Below are 27,819 nucleotides of genomic sequence, written 5' to 3'. Positions count from 1 at the left end.
TTGCCCAATCTAAACTTTTCTTTTTGATTTTTCTGTTTCAAAAGTGTTTTTTCTTTACAATTCTTCCCATATGATCTGCACCCCTGAGTCTTCTGAGCACATGTGAGGCGTCTATTTCTCAAACTAGAGACAGATCTGAACTTCCACATCTCTTTCTGTCCTTGTTAGAGCCAGTTGTCCTTTGTCTTTGAAGACTGTAGTGCACACCTTTGTATGAAATCTTCAGTTTTTTGGAAGTTTCAAGCATTGTATAGCCTTCATTCCTCAAAACAATGTTTGACTGATGAGTTTCTAGAGAAAGCTGTTTCTTTTTTGCCATTTGTGACCTAATATTGACCTTAAGACTTGCCAGTCTATTGCATAATGTGGCAACTCAAAAACAAACACAAAGACAATGATAAGCTTCATTTAATGAACCAAATAACTTTCAGCTGTGTTTGATATAATGGCAAGTGATTTTCTAGTACCAAATTAGCAATTTATCAATTTAGCATGGTTACTCAAGGATAAGGCGTTTGAGTGATGCTGCTGGAAATGGGTCCTGTCTAGATTTGATCAAAAATACTTTTTAAAATAGTGATGGTGCTGTTTTTTATATCAGTAATATCATAACTATACTTTGTGATCAGTTGAATGCCACTTTGGTGAATGAAAGTACCAATTTCCTTCAGAAACAGCAACATCTGTACATTATTCCAAACCTTTGGCCACCAGTGTATGTGTGTGTAAATTGTATTTAATTTTTTTATTATTGCATGATTATTGTTATACACACATGCTGTATACATATATTTAGGGTACAAAGGGCAAATGTAATTATGCAATTATAAACAATTAAATAAAAATTACTAAATTAAATCTATTAAAAAAAGTTTAAAATACAATACAGTATCAGTCAGCGCTCTTTGGTGTAAATGATGAGACACACACACACACACACACACACACACACACACACACACACACACACACACACACACACACACACACACACACACACACACACACACACACACACACACACACACACACACACACACACACACACACACGCACACACACACACACACACGCACGCACACACACACACACGTTGTGTTTCCATGTTTTATGGGGACTTTCCATAGACATAATGGTTTTTATACTGTACAAACTTTATATTCTATCCCCTAAACCCTAACCCCTCACAGAAAACTTTCTGCATTTTTACATTTTCAAAAAACATAATTTAGTATGATTTATAAGCTGTTTTCCTCATGGGGACCGACAAAATGTCCCCACAAGGTCAAACATTTCGGGTTTTACTATCCTTATGGGGACATTTGGTCCCCACAAAGTGATAAATACACGCTCACACACACACACACACACACACACACACACACACACACACACACACACACACACACACACAGAGAGAGAGCGAAAATCAGAGCACTCGGCAGCAGAGAGAGAGAAAGAGGTAGAAGCGGAGGAGAGCAGCAGCCCCACCGATCCTCAAACGAGAGAGAGAGAGGCAGCGTCTGGAGCGCGAGCTGGGCGGGGAAATATCTGCGGTAGCCTACTGAAGAAATACTTTATTGCCGAACTGCATCAATTGATCGGCACCGCAACTTCGTCCGTATAAGGCAAACATGTCATCGTCGGGAAAAGACAACAGCTCCCAACATGCGAATTACGTGGGACCGTATCGCCTAGAAAAGACGCTTGGCAAAGGACAGACAGGTTTGTCATTTTGTGTGCTTGTGATTGGGATGATGATGATGATGATGATGATGTACTACTTTCACCACTGCTGCTCGATACACTCGCGTGATGCCTAAACATGCCTTTGCTGACATGTCATTGTGTGGAGAGGTGGGACAATTGCGCGGTGGTTTCTCGCAGATTAACAGATTTAGCCTACTTTTCTGACCATCCAGTAAAATCAGTAAGGACTTCATCATTTTAAATCTGCACTTTGGTGTGAAATAAGGAATGTAACGTTAGTATTTTAATCCTAGAACAAGAAGTTGGTCTTCGCAAATGACAGTTTGGCTTTGCGGCTCCGCTTCGCTCCAATCTAATGCCGTTAATCCCGATTTGTCAGACAACGGGTCTGGTTGCAGGTCCCACTGCCTAATCTGTTTGCATCATACACGAGCTAGAATTGAATCTTTGACATCAGGGTACAGGTGGCCCTCAGATGCTGCTGATGCTGGGACAGTTTCGGTGCATCCTTCAGTGCACCATGTGTTCTGATTCCCTCTGCGGTCTTGTGGTGTTGAAATATAGTGAAATTGGAGATTTTTCCCCCCTGGTGTTGTACATGTAGTTTCTGAAATAATGTCTTACATAAAAGACCTGTTTGTATTATATCTCATCTGTTTTCATCAGTTTTAAAGTGCATAGATTTTAATGAGTGCATGGTTTTCGGCCCTGAGGAAACAAATGCAAACACCCATCAAAATATGAGCATATGGAGTGATATGTATATCTATAAGAACATCTGTGGTTGTACTCAAGACTCACTGTCTACAGTATATAAAGAGACAGTAATTGGAGGTTGAAGCCTTTAGTTCCTAGCTGAGGGAAGCCCGTCCAGCCTATTCCTGTTATTGGCAACATGAAAGACTGTGCCATGATTTGACAAATTGTAATAATCAATACTACAATTATACAGTTTTTATAGATTAAATGAAGACATGAGGATTGGCAAAATGTTTTCACTCATAAATAGGTACACATTTCCTAAATGTTGTTGCCTTTCACTTAATGCTGCTATATTGCTTAGAATGGGTGTATGATGAAATTATTGATCTGGTGGCAATTTAGTGCTCAATGTTCTTTGGCCAGTGGCGGCGACTTCTTCTTCTTCTTCTTCTTCTTCTTCTTCTTCTAGGGTGGCATTTAACTGTTAATATCCCTGTCCAGAAGTAATATCCATGTCAAGTACATACAGCTGTTATGCAACACACAAACTGCAACTGTGAAGATGACGGACTATCAATTCTAGCCACCCATGTCTCTCGTAAGGAACAGCCAGTAGGGCTGCACGCTACACAGGTATAGAATTAGCATAAAAACTAATTGTAGATACCCTTTAAAGACCCCATGAGTTCAGGATCGGAGTTTCATGGATTTAGTGGATGTCGGTTAGCTTTGAGCTATAATCTAGTGTACCCCTAAAAGTTGATAAAATAAACTTTTATCTGATATATGCATTTACAGTTTAAGCCAGTAACATGCATCAACATGCATACAAAGATAGGAGTGCTTGACCAATGCATTGTCAACGCTCGGTCTGGTTGAACATGCTTCAGTTCTTGCGTTATTGTAGCGGTAACAAAATTGTCAGTACTCAAGGGGGCAATATAGTCTGGGCCATAAACTGAATGTGTTATTATTCTGATAGTTGCTAAGAATATATTGATTTTAACTTACATGCTCAGCAATATTCTCTTCAAATTGTTGCTCCCTCATGACAGTAGTTGACTTGAAAGAGAAAGCTCACCATAGAAGCAAACAGTTCACATTATCGCAATTTGCTATAGCTCCCCTTGTGGTAACTATGAGAATGCAATGAGTATTTGTTATGCGTAATAATTTAATCACGGTCTGACACATGAAGCACCTTTGTTTGTGTACTTGCACTCATACTCACATTTGTGTCCAGTATAATGCCTGCCATCTGCCACTGACTAGCAATAGCAAGCAGCCAATCATGCTTCATGGCTGTGATTTAAACTAAAGGCTATTGATTAGTAAAGGAACAAGCCCTTTAATATGTCTCTGTCAATAGGTAATGCACACAGGAAAGTAAACTGTGCTCCTCAAGCCATTTCATGTGGTATTTAAAGAAATCAGCAGAATTGCAGACAGCTTTTCCAATTAAACTAATAACAAGATTGTAAAGTTTGAAGTTGCTACATGCAGCTATTTCATAGCAATGTGCTTATGTTCTCTGATGTAATTACATGATATACCATATTCACTGTAACATAAATACATTCTGAGGAGAGGGCTCACACTGTAAATTTGTGAATAGAATGGTCTGTCAGCAATTAAACTACTGGCACCAATCCTTGTGTAGCCCGCGGTTAGAAGAGAGAGCTGCTTTTGACTGGTTAACCGAGGGTATTCCTGCTCATTCTGCCAGCGTTGGCATGGCTGCTGAGAGAACGCTGCACAATAAATGCTGCTTCTCAGTGCTGCCGCTGCAGAGGAGAGCCCATATGTCATGAGAGAGGCTCACACGGAGAAAGAGGTGTTTGGGGGAGGGGTGGGGATGGATGGGAACGGGTGAGGGATTGGGGATCAGGGAGCTAGAGAGAGTTCTCAGTGCTAAAGCGGGACCCCCATGGGAAACAGTAAAAAGGACCCTTTGGTTTAATTTACCCCCCTCCTCACCTCCCCAAATCAAAATGGATGTATGTGCCTGTATTTTTGCCTACACTGTTTCTTTGTGATGGTTCAGCCATCACACGTAGCATCCTTAGTGGTACAGTCAGTTGAAAGTTGGCAAAGAAATGTTATATTAGATCACAAGGTGAGACGGATTAGACTGTCTACCAAAAGTGGTCCTTTCAAGCAGTGCAACTCTGAAAAACAATAACGTTACAACAATACCTGCTTTATGAGGATCATGCGTTTGATTGCCGAGAGCTCTGTTATATTGCTTCATCTTATTTTTTCTTTAAGGTTCTATATTCTCAGGCCTGCTCATATGCCCACTACTCCATATCGTTCTCCCCCTTCCCCTTCTCTCACTCAGTCAGGGTTTCCCAGAGGAGGCCTGTTAATGAACCGGTGAAGTACCTGAATCACGCACACTGTAATGGACAGAAACAGAGCCTGCTCACTGGGTCAGGGCTAGACGACATGTATGGGCAGGCTCCATGCAGAGTGTTGTTAGAGCCCCAGGCCTCCATCGCACTTCCAGCATGGACATGGAGATAATCAAGCTATATATACTCACTAGCTCAGGGCCAGTGAGTGACCGCTACTGCAGAAGCACTGGTGCAAAGCGAATGTGAAGAGCTACTGGCAGAACTACATGAAGTACCGTCATTTTGGTGCAGTGCACGTACGGTTCATCTAAATCTAAGATAGCAAATAAGGGCCACCTGTTTCCCAGGATCTAATTCAGAAAAACAAGAACTCAGAATTAGCCACAGGCCTATGCAGTGACACTTAAAAGTGAAGTGTGTAATTTCAATGCCACTAGCACCACAGACAAAATAGCAAAAATAATGTCTGTTTTCAAACAGGTTTCCTGGAAAATCTTCCATTGGTCACCAAACAGATAGTCCCGCCCTAAACTCACACCATTGGTTGATTTAATGTTGCTGTCTATTGATTGCACCACTGAGTCACAGTGTTTACTCTATTTGGGTGAATTGACCTATGAATGGCTTACTTAAGAAAGGATAATATACCTTTTGCTACATTTTAGACATAGTATAATGCATAATATAATAATTAATTCACATTATTGTAGCAGACCAGTAAATTGTTTAGTAGGCGATACAAAAAGTGGCCTTACAAGGCTAGATATGTTTATTTCCATGTTATTGAACAAAATCCATCCATTTCACATTCCATTTTGCAATTTAATTCGTCAATCTGTCTTAGGAAGACTTATTATAAGGGCTTTTCTAAGGACGCATCTATGTACACAACACTTTTGGAGCATCTCACTTTGGTTTCATTGTGTCAAAAACTCAATGTAGTTTGAAAACATGCCACGAGAACCCTGCATTTGACGTGTCCTCACCTTGTGCTGTCTATTGTCGTTAAATGCATGTTTGGTTTGTTGCCTGTACTGCTGCAGTTGTGCTTACTGCCCCTTATTGACTGAAACTTGTAAAAACATGAAGGTGTTAGTATACTTCAAAGTTGAATTGATCCGATTGTAGGAAATTCCTAATTACGGGGCGTAATAAATTGATTGAATTATTTTTTAATGAATATATAAAAGGCTGCTATTTTTTTATGTAATTAATTGCACTGAATTAACACACTAAATCAACAGCTCTAATAAAAATGGAATTTACCTGTATTGTGCAATTGATTTCCTTGACTGATTGAGTGAACCATTGTTTAAAGTAATGTAGTTAGTAGTGGAAAATTTGATTAGTTTATACATCACCTCAAAGGATGTGTTTCGTTTTTGCCTGAAAAGCCTGTTTGAAATGTCAGCTGTCTTGCTGGGCTTACTTTGTGAACAATTTGTTAGTCTGTTTTGGTCTGAGGGGGTTGCAGTCTCCTAGGCATATTCCAGCCTTCAGCTGGCTCTCATTTGGTGAGTGCCGGATAGCAGTGGTTGGTTGTCATGGCTGCGCCCCCTTCCCACAAGCTTTTTCTCACAATGGCCATGCTTTCCATCTTGGAGATCAGAGACAGACAACAGCACTCCTCAAACCCCCTCTTTCACACCTTTGATTTATGTAGATTACATTCATCCCCCCCTATTTAACACTGTAAGATGCACACATATGAATCTATATAGGACTACATGGTCTTTATGTCTTAAATGAGAAATTAATCTACAGAAAAATGTTGAGCATAGAGTTGATTCCACTGATGGGCTCTTATGATTTTTCTCATATACAGCTGTAATTAACAGGCAATGTTTTGTTTCTTGTTGACTAGCAATTACCTAAATATATTGCATATATAGTTGTTTCTTTATTGCTCATTATTCCTCCTTTATTCTGTTCGCTGAATCTTAAGTGAGGTTCCATGTGTTTTTCCTGCAAAAGCTGCCAGTGTTTCATGGATAAACATTTTCATAGTGAGAAATTGCAAATTAAAAGGTTCACTAATAGCGGTAGTGTTGATTTAGATTATTATATTTAGTTTGAGAAATTGTACATGGATATACTCATTAATAAGTTGTAATTCCTGAAACCTGCATAGCATAAACCCACTAGCTAAAGGCCACTCACGCTAGGCAGAGCAGGTTGGCAAACCTGGCAGGATGTAAGAGTTAATAACTATGTTGATAGTATAAGAGACACGTTTAAGTAGGAGCTAATCTCTTCTATTTTGGTGGTCATTTGTGCTGACTTTAAGCTGTTTTGTTTGCAGTGCCTGTATTAGCTATCATATGGTGCTGTACGTTGCATTGTCTATGTAGTTTTGGTGGCCCCCCTCCCTCACTGCAGAATTGCTCTCCAGTGCCTGATGCAGCTGTGAAGCCTTTTATCAGAGCAGCAGCAGAGACCCTTAACTCCTATGATATCCCCTACCATGTTCCTCTCTCTATCTCCATCACATCATCACTGTCTGCACTGCCTTCTACCTTTGCTGTCTTGCCACGGATGCTCTGTGTGGTATCTGCTCTTTACACAACCTATGGAGACTTTAGCTACAGGCAATCCTAAGATCTGAGTCACAGAACCCACTAGGATTAGTTCTGCTGTGTCGTGATGTGCAACTTGACATGATAAAGGGATAGTTCAACCAAGAATAAGGCTGAAACGATTAGTCGTTATTGATGACAACATCAATAAAAAATATTTTAGTTGTGGAACAGTCGTTTGATCTTATTGGACATAACATGAGATCATATGAAACTGTAATGGTGACACGTGAGAGCGCTGCAGGGGCAATAGTATCGAACTGCTTTAGTGCATGATAGAAGTGGGGAGAGACAAAGAAGACAAAGCTCACTATTTAGATGCACCCCAAACATTCTAAACAGTTTAAGGTGATGTAGATCACAAAGTGGTTTGAAACGCTCGGTTTTAAGCTCTCTGGCCCTTTAAGACTTCAATGTAAATGCCCACTGTTCTGATTGGCTAACATCTTGCAGCCCTTCCAATACAGCTATATTTGAAATGCAATACAAAGAAAATGAACAAACTTCACATTACATTTGAGGGTTAACACATAACATATACATACAAATAGCAGCTCCATAGAATATTAATATGAAATATTCATTAATAAAATAGTTTACTTACGAATTTGCAGTCCAACAGTGTTTTAATTGCCCCATCCTTTAATAACATTTCCTTTGCAAAGCTTGAATTATATTGTGACTGTAATACAATCCATGATGTTGGGTGCTTCAACAAGCCAAAGCAGAGACGCTGGTCTTCACATCTCACATCTTCCGTGTTTGTTTACACACAGGACGGGGTGTTTCTCCCAATCAGTGTCAGCAGCAGAATGAGACACATTTTTAAATTTGTGAATTTACCACTCTTAAAACGCAGTGTACATCGCCGGAAACGCATTAAAACAATCAAAGATGTCCAATGAGTGTATGTGTACAAAAGACCAGTTAAATTAAAACCAATTAAAAATAGCACAGATGGTGCAAAAATGGTCCTGATCCCTTCAAAACAGCACAACAGCAAGACATTGCAGCTGAATGAAACACAATGAGGGTCTTTATTTTAGAGATTTAACTTGACATCGGGTCTTTCAAAAGTGGCGCGAGATGTATGATAATGGTTAAAGCCATGCACGATTACGTAGAAAAACATTTAAATCCAGATAGGCGCATAAAGGTGTTCTGTGTAAGTCCACTTTGGATGAATCTCCCACGACAGGCCCATCTCTCTCTCTCCTCTTCACCTGTGTGACTGACTGAAGGATGCAAGGGTGCAATGATGGAAAATAGGCATGCTGTCTTGCTAAAGAGGCATTAATATGCAGATGTATTCGATCCTTGTGACATCACAAGTTCCACAAATTCCAAACATGCCGTTTTTGCAGCTTGGTTTAAATAAATGCTTTTTTTCTATTTAGGAGGATGTTTCCAGTTCTGAAACTTACTGTATGTTTTATAGTACAATGACTTCTTATATGTCAAAAGCTCAAGGAAAATTTGATTCCTCATGTCATGACTCCTTTAATACATCCTTTATTAAAGTTGAAATAATAAGGAAGCGAGTTATCTATATAAGCATAAACTCTAAAACTGCCGTTTCTCTGTGTGGTCAGAGCCGCTTCTATGAGTTGCGTAAAGTTTATGCAAACAGTGCAAGAAAGTTTGAAACTGATCCCGGCAGATGCAGTTTCTCACACAGAAACACATTATGTCTCTCCACATGTTTGCCACAGCTTCAGATGATATGTGATGTATTGAATTGTAATATATTTGATGCAGTATGTATCTTATTTACTAACCTATTCTGTTTAAAGTTAGCTATAACTCGTTGCCATGATGCTGAAATGTCAACAAACCCTAAAATGACTGTAAAAATGATTTAAACAACTTTACAGCTCAAATAATACATGAGTTTTAACAGAAGAATTAGAAGTTAGAAATGAGAAGTGCTCCAAAAATTTTAAGTGCCTCACTGTAACCTCAATTTTTGCTTTTTTTAAAGAAAAGTTTAATTTATGGACATACAGAACTGAAATGTGATAATAAAAATATTAATTTACATTCTGCTGAAGAAGGAAAGACATACACATCTGGAATTACTTAAAGGTAAGTAAATCATGAGAGGATTTTCCTTTAGCTTGCTCACTGGGTGTCTAAATACAAATATAATTTATTTATTTAGTTTATAGTTTATTTGAAGGCACAATTTACAACCATGTTGCTTATTAAACCACACTATTATGACTCTAGTACTATATTGCAGCTTCTTTTTCTGTTAAATCATTATTTTCTGTAAAGCTGCTATGAAATTATGTGTGTTGTGAAAAGCGATATACAAATAAAAATGACTTCACTTGACTTCAGAGCTAATGATTAATTGTTGCAATAATAACCTGAATAGTCGATTAATCATTCTAATAATCGTTATATTAGTTGATTATCAAAATAATTGTTAGTTGCAGTTATGCAGTTACTAATTATGCAGCTTATACTGTATATTGTTGTGTGTATATGTGGCTAATATCCTGAAATGCTACTAGTACATAATAGTACAGTACATCCGTAATGACACAGGAGCTCTAACTGTTGGCAATAGCTCAACAGATGGACTAATTCCAGGATTAATTGGGATAGACATTTAGCCTGAAGCCCGTGCAAATGCTCTTTGCTTATGTGCAAATTCAAGCCAAAACAGAGACTGCAAGTGTAGAGTAAGAGGGGATGCATTGTCAGTACATTGAGAGAGATAGGAGAGAGGGAAAAGGGGTGAAAAATGTAAAGGTGGAGACATACTATAGATAGGGAAGGAGAGAGTAGTAAGGAAGACAACATAAAGAGTAGAAAAGAGTGTAGACAAGCTGAAAGTAAGAGATAAAGAGAGCAAGGGAAAAAATAGAGTGGTTGAGATAAAGTAGGTGAAAAAAAAGAAAATTTTTGTGAAAGGGAAAAAAAGCTGAACAAATTGACTGTTTTGTAACGGCAGCACTTGCTCAAAAGTTTGCGTATACTCAACAAAAACCTGTCCGATTCACCCAGTTGCAAGTGATCGAAGGCCAAACAAACAAGTTAATGACAAAGCACATTGAAATGCCAACTTATATGATGGCATTATTATATAAATGTATTCATTCATTTAATTCTTTGGGTGTTTCTGCCATTGTATCCGTACTCTGTGAATGAAATGAGGTGTCATGCCAGTTTGTACGCATAAATGATTGGTAAAGAACTCAAAAGGGCTGAATATCTTTTCCAGATGGTGGGGTTTGGTCAAGCTGCGTCATTAGTCAGGTGGTTGCTGATGCTTGGTGACCCCATCATTCAGAACTGAAAGGCGTTGCCTCTCTTTTACTGAGTCAATTAGAGGGAATATTTACAGGTTAAACTTAAGGGGGTTTGAGGGGATGAGTGTATGTACACACAGCCCATAGAATCCTATTTGCAAGTCCTACATACACAAAGCATTAATGCTGTGGCACTAGCACTGTGGTAACTCTACGCCTTTCCAACCAATCACGACAACAATATCCAGCAATAGAATAATGGCACCACACATATTTCTCCCTCAGTCTAAGGCACGTTGAGGGTTTCTATGGAAACCGAGGGAGGCTACATGCGATTTTATACATATGTTTCCTGATGGCTGTGCTGCATGGTTCCTCAACCTTGCCTGGAGGGTCCGGCTATTGATTGTAGTTTCTCTGCCTGAGCTATTAGAATGTGAATTAGGATCTCCCCATCTCTTAATATGTGCTGAATAACGCCTTTCAAGGCCAAATTTGTGCTAGGACCTTGTCTGATATTATCTGTGAGCTCATAATTTCACACCCTGGGACTTAGTGAATGGCCAAATGTTCCTATTGATCTGAACCCTTTGAGATTAATGGTTCTGTGTTATTTCTAACTGTACTTTCAAGTCTACAATGGCTGAAAGACCATAAGATACTGCCTTTAAAGCTCATAGCCACTTTCATATCTACAGGATGTGGCATTGTGAGAATGTTTTTTAGCAATGAAATACCAGCTTTACAGGTCAAGTACAAAGCACTTCAAATATCAGAGTAATGGTTGTACAGTTTTAATCATGGACTATTTTATCCATCCTATTAGTTTATGTTTCCATGATAAGTAGTATATTTCAAAGTCAGCATTTTTTTCGCAACTTACAATGTTATTTATGATTCTGGTTGTGAGCACAGAGCACGTCTGGTGACAATTTGCCTACACACTACAATGTGTGGCTGCACACGCAGAAAGCAAGCGGGCGGCAAGAGAGAGAGATTTTTTTTAAAGACTGTGTTCAGTTAGGGTTCAGTTAGTGCTACTAAAACGGAAGGCTGCAGCCAAGTAAGGCCGTGTCCTTCCTAGACCAGTGCTTCTGAGGCTGTAGGCTAGACTCCTCCTCAGCACTCAATGCTAGAATGAGACGGTCTAGTAAGTGTGCATGGCGAACCATAAGCTTAGAACCATGTGATTTTTCACTTTGTTTAGAAAACCCATATACTCCAGAAAATGAAAAGAATATCCTTAATACCTTAATTATTTTAGCAAAATGTTTTATTCACAAAGTTAGCCACTCAAAAAAGCCTTTATATAAAATATTTTGCAACACTGATCTTAGAATTTATATTTAAACCCTTTAAAATATGAAAAAATAAGTAAAAAACAAAACCCTTGACTGTGTGGTCTCGTAGAATTACAACTTAAATGCAGATGTTGTGCATTTTTTTCATATAAATGAAAAAAATAAGAAATTACTTGCAAAAAGGGCACTTATCTAGTGAAAGAGGGCGGGTGCTTGAGCACCACTTGGGGTCTATCTGTGCACGTGATTGCCTGCCTGAGTTCCTAATGCACAGTGGCCACCTCAGCTTGGCTCAAATGCAAATCAAACTTATAAACCCCTCTATTAGCATTATTAATAATGGTAGAAATGTGTATGGTTATGGTGTCTAAACTCTTGAATATTTGAGTGGAGAAACAGTTGAATATTTTATTACAATTACTGTATATCTAGGGTTTTTCCTGCATAGATAATTATGAGGCAGCCTCCTCCATCAAATTTCGTGCCGCCTCATAATTATCGCTAATTAATGCTAATAGAGGGGTTTATAAGTTTGATTTGCATTTGAGCCAAGCTGAGGTGGCCACTGTGCATTATGTAAATAGTATAGATATTACAATATATTACAATATAATAACTGAGAAGCGGCCAACAGGTTTTCATCAATACAGTAGGGGTGTAAAAATATATTGTATCTGGGGGCCTGGGTTGCTCAGCGAGTATTGACGCTGACTACCACCCCTGGAGTTGTGAGTTTGAATCCAGGGTGTGCTGAGGGACTCCAGCCAAGTCTCCTAAGCAACCAAATTGGCCTGGTTGCAAGGGAGGGTAGAGTCACATGGGGTAACTTCCTAGTGGTCGCGATGGTAATTTGTGCGTGGATCACGGTGAGTAGCATGAGCCTCCACATGCTGTGAGTCTCCACGGTGTCATGCACAATGAGCCGCTGATTGACGTCTCAGAAGCGGAGGCAACTGAGACTTGTCCTCCACCACCTGGATTGAGGTGAGTAACCGTGCCACCACGAGGACCTACTAAGTAGTGGGAATTCAAATATTTAAAAAATTGCATATCATATGATACTCTCAATTCAATATCATATGCATCGTACAATACATAAATAAATACATAAATACGTGTGATTAAATCCAAGCAATGCAACGTTAAGAGCTGCGAAATCCGGAGTCTCCTCCCAGGAGAGGTGGCACTGAGTGCGCACAGGAAAACAGAGCAACTAGTCTACATAGGTGATTTCAGAGCTTGAAGATCGAATGCAAACAGCAAGTAGATTATAGCGTCGTATAGCTTGTCGAATTTGCCAAACAAAGGTGTCATGTCCCAGAGCTACAGTACATCATACATGTAATTATAAGTACACCGACATCACCACACAAATTGGTGGACTTGCGAGGCAGAAATAGCAGCAGCAAGTTCGTGCATGATCACATGCACAGCAAGACGCACATAACTATCACAAACCAGCTTCTAAAATAAAAAAAAATATTTTAATCGTATCATATCATGAGGCTTCTGCATCATATCTTATCATGAAATTTGTGTATCGTTACATGCCTACACATACAGTGGAGTCAATCAAGTAATGGCAAGCTTTGTTCAATCTAAGATAAGTAGAAACAATAGATATGAAGTATCTCATAGTAATACTAGGAAATTTTCATACCACAAGCATGAAGTGTAACTGTAACCTGTAACTGTTTTTATTTAACTGTCTTGTGCCCAATGCTCAACTTTAGCATGTGGTTGTGCTGCTCATCTATTTTTCTTTTTTTTTCTTTTTTATATGATTTAATTAAAGGAAATCATCTCGGATATTTTTTTATTTTTGTTTCAAGGAATTTACATTATAAGCTGATTTAGATTTAGAATTATTTAGTACTATTGAAATTAATTATATTTACATGTAAAATGTAACATGAAGTGTTGCCAAATATTATTTATTTTTAGGTTGATAGGAATTCTTATGGTCTGGATTTATTGGATCAATTGGCAAGAAATTATTACAGTTTCCGTTTCAAGTAGACATGCTACTAGCGGCTTTTCTCACACCTGAATTAGCTTTGTGTTGTTAATGACATCAGGTGACGAGCCCCTCATCTCCATATGACCTGGACACAGCCAATGAGAGGTCTTGCTAACTAGATAAATGTGTCAACATGAATCATTTTTATTGATATCGGCCAGCACATCAGACCAGCAGGGCATATGGTTCAGAGTCTTTTTGTGTGTGTCTCATTTACCCCCATTAGAAATAATGCAATAATCCTTCCCTGGCATCATTTGAAATCCACCCACATATTGGTGTAGCACATGCACCGAGCAACTTGGTCATTCTGCTCCTGTTAAAAATATGTTTAAAAACAAAACTACAAGAGAAAGCAGTGCTCCGCCTCAGGCTACATTTGGGTTGTGATCTCCCCGCAATGTCAAGACCCTCACACCCCACAGAATACACACAGATGGCCCGCGACTGCTCATGTGTGTCTGTGTGTGTGCGCTTGTGTGAGTAGCATGTGTGATTCTCCACAGCTTTTAGCCCCAGCGTAGGCTTCTGAACGAGTGGCATAATCAGATTAGGAAGGTGAAGAGAGAGTGAACCGACATTATTTTCACTTTGACTGCAATGATGACAGGTAGTGCCATAGGCATATTGAGAGAGAGAGAGAGAATTCAGTTGCAAGCAATTCCAGCGCGTGCGCACGCTTTGGTCCTTCTAATTTAGTTGTGCGCTGGACTGAGGCGACTCTAGGAGGGAGGCTGCATTACTGCATTACAGCACAGCAACTGTTGCCATACGTGTCTCCGTGGAGATGGTGCAGCACACATACTGAGCACATCTGGCTTGGGCAAGTGCTGCCTGGTTCAGCATGGCAACAGCATCACACAATCCTGCAGACCGTCACAAGGAGGGGTCAGGGCCTGGTCTGTGCTCAGTTCTTACCCCTCCACCTGAATGCAGATCAGATGGCCCATTTACATAAACATTTGACTGAACTGAACTAAAAGTCAAGCTATTGGTTGTTAAACAATTTCCTCAATACAAATTCTATCATCTTTTACTCACCCTCTTACCGCTAAGTTTCTTTCATATATGGAACACAAAAGGAGATGTTAGGTGATTGTATCCTCAGTCACCATTCACTTTCTTTGCATCGTTTTCCATACAATCAAAGAGAATGATGACTGAGGCTAACATTCTTCTGAGGCTATTGCTAAACCGTTGACAAGATGACTTATTCAACCTTGAATAGTTTATTATTAAAGTGTAAAATTGATTTCTGTGGCAGATTTGCTTACATTGGTACATAGTCTGGTTTGTCTGAATCTTATCTTCTACCTTATAAGAAATGGCTGCTTTGTAGTTTTATAAGTATGTAGGGCTGGGCGATACAGCTAAAAATTGTATCACGGTATAATGCTTCATATCATTCAGTATCGATAATTATTGATACATTTTAATAACCTTTTTTAAAAAACATCAGTATTTTTTTAAACAAAATATAATTTTAGTTATTTAGCAAAAACAAAATAAAATATAAACAGATATCTTCTTTCTTATATCTTAAATGAAGATTTAATACACAAGTGTTAAAGAAATTATTGAACTTAATAAATAAAATGTTACAAATATCGTTTGGAGGATTTCTCATTAGGCATTGTTGCCGAGTACCTCTCCATCATGGACTGCTTGTGGGTTGCTGTTGAGAACAGTTGTTGAGGTGAGCTAAATGTAGGTTGTGGCGGACAACATGCAGCATATTCCAAAGGGTGGAAGCGGTTAAAGTGATGAAATAATTAGTAATAATTAGCTTGTGTTTCCGTACTTTGCCAGGATGTTTTTTTTTTTTCAAAGCTTACACACAATGTTGTTCTGATGTTGGCTTACACACAACAGTGTTCTGATGTTGGTCAGACGTAAAGAAACGAATAATTTTCGCATGGCATTCTCATATTCTGACGTCACATGGCGATAGCGCAACCAAACCCCACAGCAACACAACGCAATGCGTTATTATCTGTTTGTTTGTCACTCGTAGCACACTCCTTTATCAAGCCATATGATGGGCTGTTTGTGATCCAGGGACGGTACATGCTTGAGTGTTGTTCATACAACCAAACTTCATGTCTATTTACATTTAAATGCATTTAAATGAAACTATCAAGCATTATATCGGAAAAAATGTATATTGTTATCGAGAAAAGTGTACCATCGGTAAATACCGATACCGTTTTATCGCCCAGCCCTAGGTGTATGTGTCCCTGGCCTTTGCATTATTGCTTTTTCTGTGGTTTTATATGACCAATATTACATGTGTGCAGTGTCCAGTATTATCTGCTCCTAACTTTAGCAGCTTTATGAAAGGTATTATTTCCTGCTGTTAGCATTATGCCGTAGAAGAAAAACATCTTGGTTACTGTCGTAACCTCCGTTCCCTGATGGAGGGAACGAGACATGTGTTGATGTAGTGACACTAGAGGTCACTTGTGGGAGCCCAAAACAGCTCTGATATTTGAGAGCTCAGAGAGACCTTAGTTGCTGTTGACTCCAGAGGAGAAGACGGCAGGCGAGTTACGACATGCGACTTGAGCGTAAGCTGCCTTGGTGGTTTATATATGCAACCTTCGCTATGTTGTCCATCCAAACTAACATGTGCTTGCCCTGGATCAATGGCAAATGTCTCCGCAGGGCGAGCAGTACTGCCAGCAACTCGAGACAGTTGATATGCATACACAGTCATGGTCCTGTCCAGGGACCGGCGGTTGCACACGGTGCCCCAGCCTAGCTTGGAGGCTTCTGTTGTAACCATGATGCGCCTGGACACTTGATGTAGGGGAATCTCTGCCCACAGAAATGCAAGGTCTGTCCAAGGGCTGAACAAGTGATGGCAGATCGGCATGATGGCTACACGATGTGTGCCATGGTGCCATGCCCATCTCGGGACTCCAGTCTGAAGCCAGTGCTGAAGGGGTCTCATATGCATCAACCCAAGTGGCGAGACCGCCGCAGAGGATTCCATGAAAAGAGCCCCAGGTGCCTCTGAAAGTGTTTCAGTGGAATCACTGTTCTCCGCTTGAATGACTTCAGGCAGTTCAGCACCGACTGCGCACACTCGCTCGTGAGGCGCACTATCATCGAGACTGAGTCTAACTCAATGCCGAGAAAAGTTTTTCTCTGAACCGGGGAGATCTTGCTCTTTTCCCAGTTGACCTGAAGCCCCAAACAACTGAGGTGCCTGAGCACCAGGTCCCTGTGCGCACACAACAGGTCTTGAGGGTGAGCTAGAATCAGCTAGTCCTCAAGTTAGTTGAGGATGTGAACATCCACATACCTTAGCGGGGCAAGGGCTGCCTCTGTGACTTTCGTGAAGATGCGAGGTGACAGGGACAAGCCTAAGGGGAGGACCTTGTAAAGCAAACCGTAGGAAGGGTCTGTGTCGAGGTAGAACTGAGACATGGAACTACGTGTCCTTCAGATCTACCACCGCGAACCAATCTTGATGCCGGACACACTCTAGAATGCATTTCTGTGTCAACATCTTGAACGGGAGCCTTTACAACAGGTCCAAGATTTGCCACAACCCACCACCTTTCTTTGGCATGATGAAGTAAGGGCTATAAAACCCTTTCCTCATCTCGGCTGGAGGGACAGGCTCTATCGTGTCCTTCTGCCGAAGAACTGTGATCTCCACACAGTCGTGGTCCTATCCAATATGAATGAGTGGTTGCGTGCCAGCTCATTTTATACCCATATGTCCAGGGAGTGGCATGCAATTTCCACTCGCCAATTCTCCTGGGTCTTTTCTCAAAGATCAGTGTCTAGATTGAGTGACAGAGTGTCGAGTGAGTGACAGATAGGGAACCCTTTTATTTCAGTACATTACATGTGGGCATCTTCCTTCTGCTGTTAGCTCTGTCACTATGGTTCCACAATTTTTTGGATTTGTATATGTTTAATGGACTGAGATTGTCAGTAAATAGCAGCATATAAAACAGCATGTTAACCAGAGCAAATAAGAGCAAATATCCAAAATTGAAGCTTTCTTTTAGGCACATAAAAATCTGAATAACTTCGGAATTTAGTCATATTCTGATTATGTATGCGTCATGTAAACCCAGTTGCTATAACCCATATATGATTATATTGCAATTCTAGAAATCTGAATATGGCAGCTGCATCTCATGTACTTGTATTTCTGTAATTAGAATTATGTATCATGTAAACACTTTATTTGGAATATCCATTGTTCATGTAAACTATATCTGTGCTTATTCAAATTGAAGAAAATGTGAGTGCTACAATACACAGGCAGATGTGCAAAGTCAAACTTACAAAGAAACACATTTTTGGAGAAAGGAGGGGACAGAATCTTTATATCTTCAAAAATGTTAAATCAATATACAAACTCAACTGTAACTTAGTAAAACTTTGTCTTGATATGACAAAGCAGTCAGAAGTTATAGTGTTACAAAAAGTATTTATCCTGGTGTCCAAAAACGTCTCCAAGTGTCCAAAAGCCTCTCCAGATTAATAAAACATAATAGTTTTACATAAGAACTAATTAAACATGCAAATACAACAATTGCTATGGAGAAGCTCTCTCTCCAAAGCATGCAGGCATGAGTAACAACATTTATTTCAGTTCCATTCTGTCATTTGAGTCATCATTGAGTCTGTGTCATGTACTTGGTGCTATCTCCTGATGGCCAAATGTAATCAGCGTAAACAATCTTCTCTGCCCATATTTGATTTAGCATTACATGACACTGGATGGCATATTACATCATTTCCGATGAAGTCATATTATCCAGCACATTATGTGCACATTGTCATTCATGTGGATCTAATGATCTATATACATCTATATATTGTGTGTGAGCTCGTTTTATCTGGAATACCCACCTCCTCGTGAAGGTATAAGTGAAAACAAATGTTTACATGTAACATTTATGTCAAAGACATGTACTAAGCTATTACTGCGCCATATATCCAACAGCATACGCTTCTTAAAGAGGTGAATGGACCGGCAGTGGAAATCAGCTCTCTCAAATCAACCGCTCGACTCTGAATAAAAAAATCTGAATGAGTGGTTGCAAGCCAGCTCCTTTTATACCCGTATGTCCGGGGGAGTAGCATGCAAATTCCACTCACCAATTCTCATTGGCCTTTTCTCAAAGATCAGAGGTGTTTGGCGCTCCCAAGAGTGACCCCTAGTGTCACTACATCGGCACAGAGTCGAGTGAGTGACAGATAGGGAACCCTTTTATTTCAGTGCATTACATGTGGGCATCTCCCTTCTGCTGTTAGCTCTGTCATGACTTCCACCTCTGGTTGCAGCAATCTGTATCCTATTACAATTGATTTAGCGTTACATGACACTGGACGGAGTACTACATAATTTTCGATGAGGTCATCTTATCCAGGAATGCTAACGTGTTTTTAGCCATATAGCACATTATGTGCACATTGTCCTTCATGTGGATCTAATGATTTATACATCCTATTACATTGTGTGTGAGCTCTGGAATCCCCACCTCCTCGTGAAGTTATAATTGAAAACGCGGCATATAAGCAACAAATGTTTACATGTAACATTTATGTCAAAGACATAAAGCTATTACTGGCTATATTTTTGTATGTGAGTAAAACACATAGGCTGGTTGTATGCTACTCATTGAGAGCATTCCAACTAGCCCATATGACATATAACAACATATGACACAGGACTATTTGATCGGTTTGATGTTTTAACCAATTACAATAATATGTACTTTGGAAAATTATTACTAAATCATCAAAATGGAACACTTCGGATTTTTCTGCAAATTTGAAAGCACTTGTTAAATTTTGTTCATAATGGCTACATACATTGTAAAGTACAGCTTTTAAGCTTTTCAATGATATCCATTTTGTGTTGATAAAGACTAGTTATTAATATTTAGATAATATGTTTGCATTTTTTTTGTGGGCCCATTCAAGCTTAAAGGGTTAATTTTCAGAGCCAAATATAAGTAAGCCATTTGAATGTTGAAATCCTCAAAAAGGTGTATACACTTAGGCTCTGTGGTACTATCAAATAATTTGCATTATTTGTTTGAGCATCCTGACCAGCCTGACAAAGCAGCATTGACCCAACCAATGGCGTGAGTTTGGGGTGGGATTACCTGTTTGTTTGACCAATGGAAGATGGGAAGCGTGTTTGTGAAACAAAAATAATAATTGCAATTCCGTGTTGAAATGACGCACTCCAACTTTAATCGCACAATAATGTGCATGTATACTTGGTCAATGGTAAATATTCATTGCTACTGATTCAAAGTAAGTAAGGCATTTGGCATGTTTGGTTTGGTAACTGTCTGAAAGCAGGCCGTGCTGCCCACTAGCTGACCAGATGAGGGGGTTTGGGGATTATTTTGGACCCCCACAGCTGCAGCCAGAGCACTGAGTAGAACAGATGGCCGTCTATGTGTTGGGGCAGACATCCCCACTACTGCCATAATCTATGCACCCGGACATCACACACATACCCAAATGCACAAAATACAGTAGCATCGTGACATTGTGACATAATTTTATTTACATTATTCATGTTCCATTATTATGTAATGATTGAGTGTACATCATTATGTTTACACTGCTGTGGAGCACACTGACTGATCAGTGGCTGGCGCTCAGAGACACTCAGCAGACGCTCTGAGCTGGGCAGTGTCACGTTGCCTGTGGCTCAACTCCAAATAGATTCAAGGGTGTTGCACTCTGTGCTGGATACAGCTAGGGTGCTGGATAAGGTGAGGTGGCAGACTCATCCATCACAGAAGCCACACTACATTTACGTTACATATACAGGTGAAACTCGAAAAATTAGAATATCGTGCAAAAGTTCATTAATTTCAGTAATTCAACTTAAAAGGTGAAACTAATATATTATATAGACTCATTACAAGCAAAGTAAGATATTTCAAGCCTTTATTTGATATAATTTTGATGATTATGGCTTACAGCTTATGAAAACCCCAAATTCAGAATCTCAGAAAATTAGAATATTACATGAAATCAATAAAAAAAGGATTTTAAATACAGAAATGTCGGCCCTCTGAAAAGTATAATCATGCATATGTACTCAGTACTTGGTTTGGGCCCCTTTTGCATTAATTACTGCCTCAATGTGGCGTGGCATGGATGCTATCAGCCTGTGGCACTGCTGAGGTGTTATGGAGGACCAAGATGCTTCAATAGCGGCCTTCAGCTCTTCTGCATTGTTTGGTCTCATGTCTCTCATCTTTCTCTTGGCAATGCCCCATAGATTCTCTATGGGGTTCAGGTCAGGTGAGTTTGCTGGCCAATCAAGCACAGTAATACCATGGTCATTGAACCAGGTTTTGGTACTTTTGGCAGTGTGGGCAGGTGCCAAGTCCTGCTGGAAAATGAAGTCAGCATCTCCATAAAGCTTGTCTGCTGAAGGAAGCATGAAGTGCTCTAAAATGTCCCGGTAGACGGCTGCGTTGACTCTGGACTTAATAAAGCACAGTGGACCAACACCAGCCGATGACATGGCTCCCCAAACCAACACAGACTGTGGAAACTTCACACTGGACTTCAAGCATCTTGGATTGTGTGCCTCTCCATTCTTCCTCCAGACTCTGGGACCTTGGTTTCCAAATGAGATGCAAAATTTGCTCTCATCAGAAATGAGGACTTTGGACCACTGAGCAACAGACCAGTTCTTTTTTTCTTTAGCCCAGGTAAGACGTTTGACATTTGAAGCCCATGTCCAGGACCCGTCTGTGTGTGGTGGCTCTTGATGCAGTAACTCCAGCCTCAGTCCACTCCTTGTGAAGCTCCCCACACATTTGAATGGCCTTTTCCTGACAATCCTCTCCAGGCTACGGTCATCCCTGCTGCTTGTGCACCTTTTTCTTCCACACTTTTCCCTTCCACTTAACTTTCTATTAATGTGCTTTGATACAGCACTTTGAGAACATACAACTTCTTTTGCAATTACCTTTTGAGGCTTTCCCTCCTTGTGGAGGGTGTCAATGATGGTTTTCTGCACAACTGTCAGGTCAGCAGTCTTCCCCATGATTGTGAATTCAACTGAACCAGACTGAGAGACCATTTAAAGGCTCAGGAACCCTTTGCAGGTGTTTAGCTGATTAGAGTGTGACACTTTGAGCCTACAATACTGAACCTTTTCACAATATTCTAATTTTCTGAGATTCTGAATTTGGGGTTTTCATAAGCTGTAAGCCATAATCATCAAAATTATATCAAATAAAGGCTTGAAATATCTTACTTTGCTTGTAATGAGTCTATATAATATATTAGTTTCACCTTTTAAGTTGAATTACTGAAATTAATGACTTTTGCACGATATTCTAATTTTTCGAGTTTCACCTGTACATTTAGTAATTTAGAAGATGCTTTTATCCAAAGCGACTTACAAATGAGTCATATAACAAGCAATTTGTCATGCAAAGTTTAACAACATCTGCAGTACAGGGCTGACAAGTTTTTTTGTACATTAAGTGCAGGTTAAGTGCAGTAGTATGTGCAATTAGTGTAGGTTGGTTAAGTGCTCTAACACCCTTGGTGTGTGATTTTGCATGAAGCATTCTGACCTTGGTGCAGGGCTTTTGTTTTATGGATATCTACAGTATATGTTTGTTATTTATCATACCTGTAATGTTGACAATAGACTTACAGTCATTCCATATTTAACATCATTCATTTTGGGCAAATGGATTGGTTTTTGTTGTTTATAATGACAATAAGGTCTCATTAATTGAATTGAAATGAAGGAATGACATTACTCCATAATTTAGCAGATCAGACTTGTTTGATGTTCTGTAATGATGTTAACATAATGAAATATTATTCATTATTTCCCTTTGCCTACTTGCATGAATAAGCCAGGCTTATTTCAGAAATGGCATGTGGTGTTGAAATTGAATTGGTGGTGTGCACGTTAGTAACTGTCCTCTCACGTCGCTAGCACTTGACTGCTGATTGGCCGTTTTTCCACAATAATCAAAAGCTAACAAGGCAACAGTTACTGATTACGTCATTTTTTTCTGCATGCATGTTTGGATGACATCCCAGTTTTTGCAAGATCTCAATAAATGCACCCCCACCCCCAGCCCATTACTTCCCTCTTTGTGCTTCTGCATGTCTCTTTTTCTCCCTCCATCTTTCTCCCAGCACATCCTTTGTGTTTGCATGCCTGCTGGAGGGGGCCTATGACTCATAGTACATCGGCATGGTATTTTTAGCTTTTATTCAGCCCTTGCCGTGGTACTTCCTGTGAGAAATATATAAAAACCCATGGAGCACATTTCTTGTCTCTCCATTATCAAGCAGGTGCTAGCCGCACATTTAAAAAACACGAGGGGCGCATGGGAATAAATACCACTGATGCTCAAACCTGGATGTTTTATGTCTTTGACCATTTCGAAGCAACTTTATGGATCATTCCATCTATTTTTATCACTGCGGTAATGACGAGCTAAAAAAGGAAGTAGTTATGACTTTCACTTTTTGACCCTTTCGTATTTGACTTCAAACTTGCACTGTTTTTGTTTCTGAATGATTAAAAGACGGCTCTCGTTTTCAATCTCGCTTTCTCGACTTCCTCCCTGCATTGTTCTGTTAAACTCAGACTTAAATTAAAGCCGATTAGCATAGGCTTTGATTGCAGCATGCTGTGCCGTCCTCCCCCATCTTCCTTGCACTGCTGCCTTCTTGCACCTCCCAAAATAGTGTGGAAAATGCAGTGTAAGTAGATTGAGCAAAAACTGGGGCAAATTTTATGCATGGATATGCAACAATCAACACAATCTGGACAATGAAAAAGCTGCTGTTTTTGTCCATTAGGAGTTTTTACCACCTGCTGTAATGCTAGTTATGCCCTTTCCTGACTATCATCCCCTGGTGCGAGAGTGGCCCCAATTTAAGCAAATTGAAAGCCAGCAGTACTATTGATGTTTAATACCCCCTTATGTCTGGCCAGTCATAATTTGTTTTGGTGCATTTCCACAAAGCTGTTTTATGGATTTTTGAACACACTCTTATATGCAAAGTAGTATGCTTGAGTTTCTCTTTTGTCAAAGTGGTAGACATTTCACTAACAATACTAAAAACTAGGCCCTACTCAAACAGAGGAGCCCAGAAATATCTTCTTTGCTATATTTCAAGCTCAAAATTCTAAATTGTGTAAGAGGAATGATAAAAAGTAATAGTACTTTTAGTAGCAATTGTGTTGACAAAAAGGCAACATGAATGACAGTTATAGGGAGATTTACAATAGGTGCTGCATTTGTATCGCTGTTTAGCTGCTAGCCTTGTCTTTAGTTTTATTCAATTTCAAGCTATGACTTTGTGCAGAAATCTCTTTTTTTTTTTGGCATATTTTCTCCATAGACTTCAGGTCCCCTAACACTCTAATATCTAATATCACATCATAACCTCCATGCTCAATGTTATTGTCTGGATGAACTGCTTATAGACCATGGTATGCACCCGTCTTTCCATGTTAGCTCTTTCTAATGTGTAAGTCCATGCCATATTAGGCAGTGTGCAGTTCAATGTGCTGTGTCTGAGATGCTGGTTTGTCTCACAGAAAGGTCTCTAAAGTAAGATCATGCATTTGTTAAGTGATCTAACAGGCTTTAGCCTGGTGCTGACTCTGGTAGGTAGCGAATTCAACCCTAAGTTAGCAGAACTAAAACAAATTTAGGTAATCAACAGTTACATAAATAGTTTAAGTTAATAAACTGCCAAATTTAAGTTAACAGAACTTTTCAGATTTAATTTTTAACTTCACATGCATGTGAATTGCTCTTAACTTGAATTATTAAGTAAGATAACTAATACATTTTGATGGAACTTTAAATCTTTGACTGAACTTAATAAATTAGTAATCTTAATTGAAATAACTTAAAATAGAGAAAACTTAGCTAGTACAGTGAATGCTTGCATGCTAATTGGAAACCTCATGGTTACTGTTGTAACCTCTGTTCCCGCCATCGGGAACTGCTGAAGCGGTCGCATATGCATCAACCCGAGCGGCTAAGGATGCCATATGCCCCATGAGCCTCTGAAACTGTTTTAGAGGAACTGCTGTGCCGGGCTCAAAGAGAGCAAGGGACTTTAGCACTGACTGCACACGTTCCTTCGTGAGGCGCGCTGTCATTGAGACCATGCCAAGAAAATAGGTGCTCTGAACCGGGGTGAGCATGCTATTTTCCCGGTTGACCTGAAGCCCTAGATGGCTGAGGTGCCTGAGCACCTGTTCCCTGTGAGCGCATAGTAACTCTCGAGAGCCAGAATGAGCTAGTCGTCGAGGTAATTCAGTATGCGGGTGCCCACTTCCCGTAGCAGAGCAAGGGCTGCCTCTGCGACCTTGGTGAAGACGCGTGTGGACAGGGACAGGCCGAAGGGGAGGACCTTGTACTGATACGCCTGGCCGTCGGACGCGAACCGTAGGAAGGGTCGATGTCAAGGCAAAATGACTTGGAAGTACACGTCCTTCAGGTCTACCACTGCGAACCAATCTTGATGCCAAACACAGGTTAGTTTCTGCGTAAGCATCAAGCCCGGTTGAGAACTCGCAAGTCTTAGATTGACCAAGATCTGCAGCCTCCTCCGGCGGGGGAAGGAGTGGTCTTGGTACCAGCTCCAGAGCGAACATCTGACTGCCTGGGTCTTCTGTCTCAGCAGCACTTAGGAGCCTTCCGGGTCCTAGAGGGGGTCCTGGGGACAGGGGGCGTACACCGCCTGCGAGGTGCTCGATGCTGGTGCTGAGAGCTGGGTCCAGGTTGAGGCGTAGCTGGCTGTTGTTTGTTTGATGAAGCTGCAGGGGGACGGCCTCGGCGGGTAGACGGGGCACGGGCTGCACTGGGGTGGCGCCACGGCATGATGTGAGAGATTGCTTCCGTCTGCCTCTTTACCGCCATAAACTGGGCGATGTCATCGACGGTGTCGTCGAAGAGAACAAGCTGGGAGACGGGGGCGTTGAGTAAGCGGGCTTTGTCAACATCACGTATCTCAACCAGGTTTAGCCACAGGTGACGTTCCTGGACCGCTAGGGTGGCCATCACCTGCCCGAGTGCCTGCGCTGTGACCGTTGCTCTGAGAGTGAGGTCAGTGACAGAGCGCAGTTCCTGCAGCACGTCGGGGTCAGGACTACCCAAGTGCAGATCTTTAAGTGCCTTGGCTTGGTGAACTTGCAGGAACACCATGGCATGCAGGGCGGAGGCGGCCTGACCAGTGGCACTGTAGGCTTTCGAGGTCAGCGACGACGTCATCCTACAGGCCTTGGAGGGGAGTACCGGACGATTCCGCCAGGTGGCAGCGTTTTCGGGGCACAGGTGGATAAAAACCGCTCTATCCACCTGGGGGACCTCCGTGTACCCGTAGGCTACCAAACCGTCAAGAGTAGTGAGAGCGGATGAGCGAGGAGGTCGGTTCCATGTAGTAAAAGGTGCCCTCCACGACCTCATCAGCTCATCATGCACCTCTGGGAAGAAAGGTTCAGGGAGGTGCAGTCACGAGGAGTGTGAGATCTGAGAACCAAGTCCGAGTGGGCCAGTAAGGGGCCACTAATGTGACTTGTTCCCCATCCTCCCTGACCTTGCAATGCACCAGGGGCCCCACCGAGGGGGGCGTGGCTGAGAGCGTCTTCCTGACCCGAGGTACCAATCATTAAGCCGTGAAGGCTGTGGGGAGGATGGAGGGTTCCAGTCCAACCCGATGCTCACGGCAGCCCAGTAAAGCCAATCTGCGCATCAGCCTCAGACTGGGCGGGCTGACCCGAAGTTGGCAGCCCAGTAGAGTCTTCTGCATCAGACGCCTGGACGCTCTCCGATGCAGCGGCGACATCATCATCCAACTCAAGGGAGAATACGGATTGGCCGTGAGGCGAGCCGCCCTCACCTCGAACCCGGACGGAAGCAAGTGGGCATTCTGGGGGGGCGGGTGGTTCATGGGGACTTACCCGGCGAAACCGAGGCCGCTGCCATCCCCAAATCACCTCCATCGCCAACCGGGTCATCCTCAATCCCATGGGAAGAAGGAGCGACTCGGGGGGCAGCTGGAGCGGCATTCACTTTGAGGAATGAAATCCACGACCGCAACGTTGCCATGGTCATATTCTTGCAGTGAGTACATGTACCATCCACAAACGCTGCCTCGGTGTGATCATGGCCCAGACACACAAGGCATCATCTATTACTGTCAAATTTGGAGAGATATCGCCCACATCCAGGAACTATATTGAGGCAGAAGGGCATCTGTAAAGGGGTTCAATGGGAAGGAGGAGGCGAGAACTGGCTTGGCAATATAAATAATATTTTAATGAATAACTTAAACCAAAAGACAAACACACACATGACGGACATGTCCGTAAACTGTCTCTCTCTCATTGCACCACCGTCTGCCATCGGCCTTTATCCCTCTCGGAGGCTTAATTACCCTGATAAGGGACCGGGTGTGTATAATCACAACCAGGCCCCACCCTCCACCCTGCCACATTCCTCCCTCATTCTCTCAGGCTGGGGAGCCCCTGGCCTGACGTACACCCCCCCTCTTTCCCTGGGGGAGGGCATGCTTTAAGTCTGGTCTGCCGGCAGGTCATCCCCATCTACCTGGACGAGGGAGGGGACAAGGGGAGGGAAACAGAAATAATTAAAATGGGGGATACTTCCTGTAACAGTGTAGTACCACCCCAAAAAAACACTGTAAAATTCAAACAAGAGGGAAAAGTCCAACGCAGAGCGGCAGTGAGAGAGAGAGAGGTGAGAGAGATGAAAAAAAAAACCTACTCACCGGTTTGCCGCATGGTCCTCGAACACTTCTACATCTTCTCAAGTGGAGGACAGCCTCTTCTCCCCGGGCGGACTGGAGTCAGACTCACGACCCCCG

At 41.3% G+C, this 27,819-nt stretch overlaps 1 protein-coding gene across 3 annotated transcripts in view; it reads left to right on the top strand.

The window, feature by feature from the left end:
- The first annotated feature begins 1,390 nt into the window (after positions 1-1,390).
- Positions 1,391-27,819, top strand: part of LOC127659167 (serine/threonine-protein kinase BRSK2) — a 201,318-nt gene continuing 174,889 nt past the window's right edge. For all 3 annotated transcript variants that reach the window (XM_052148861.1, XM_052148851.1, XM_052148843.1), the window contains exon 1: positions 1,391-1,725. In XM_052148861.1, coding sequence (XP_052004821.1) covers positions 1,635-1,725 — 91 coding nt within the window. In that variant the 5' untranslated portion in view covers positions 1,391-1,634. The remainder of the gene's footprint in view (positions 1,726-27,819) is intronic.

Source organism: Xyrauchen texanus, chromosome 2 (assembly GCF_025860055.1).
Source record: "Xyrauchen texanus isolate HMW12.3.18 chromosome 2, RBS_HiC_50CHRs, whole genome shotgun sequence".
NCBI lineage: Eukaryota > Metazoa > Chordata > Actinopteri > Cypriniformes > Catostomidae > Xyrauchen > Xyrauchen texanus.
This window is presented reverse-complemented; position numbering and strand designations above follow the sequence as displayed.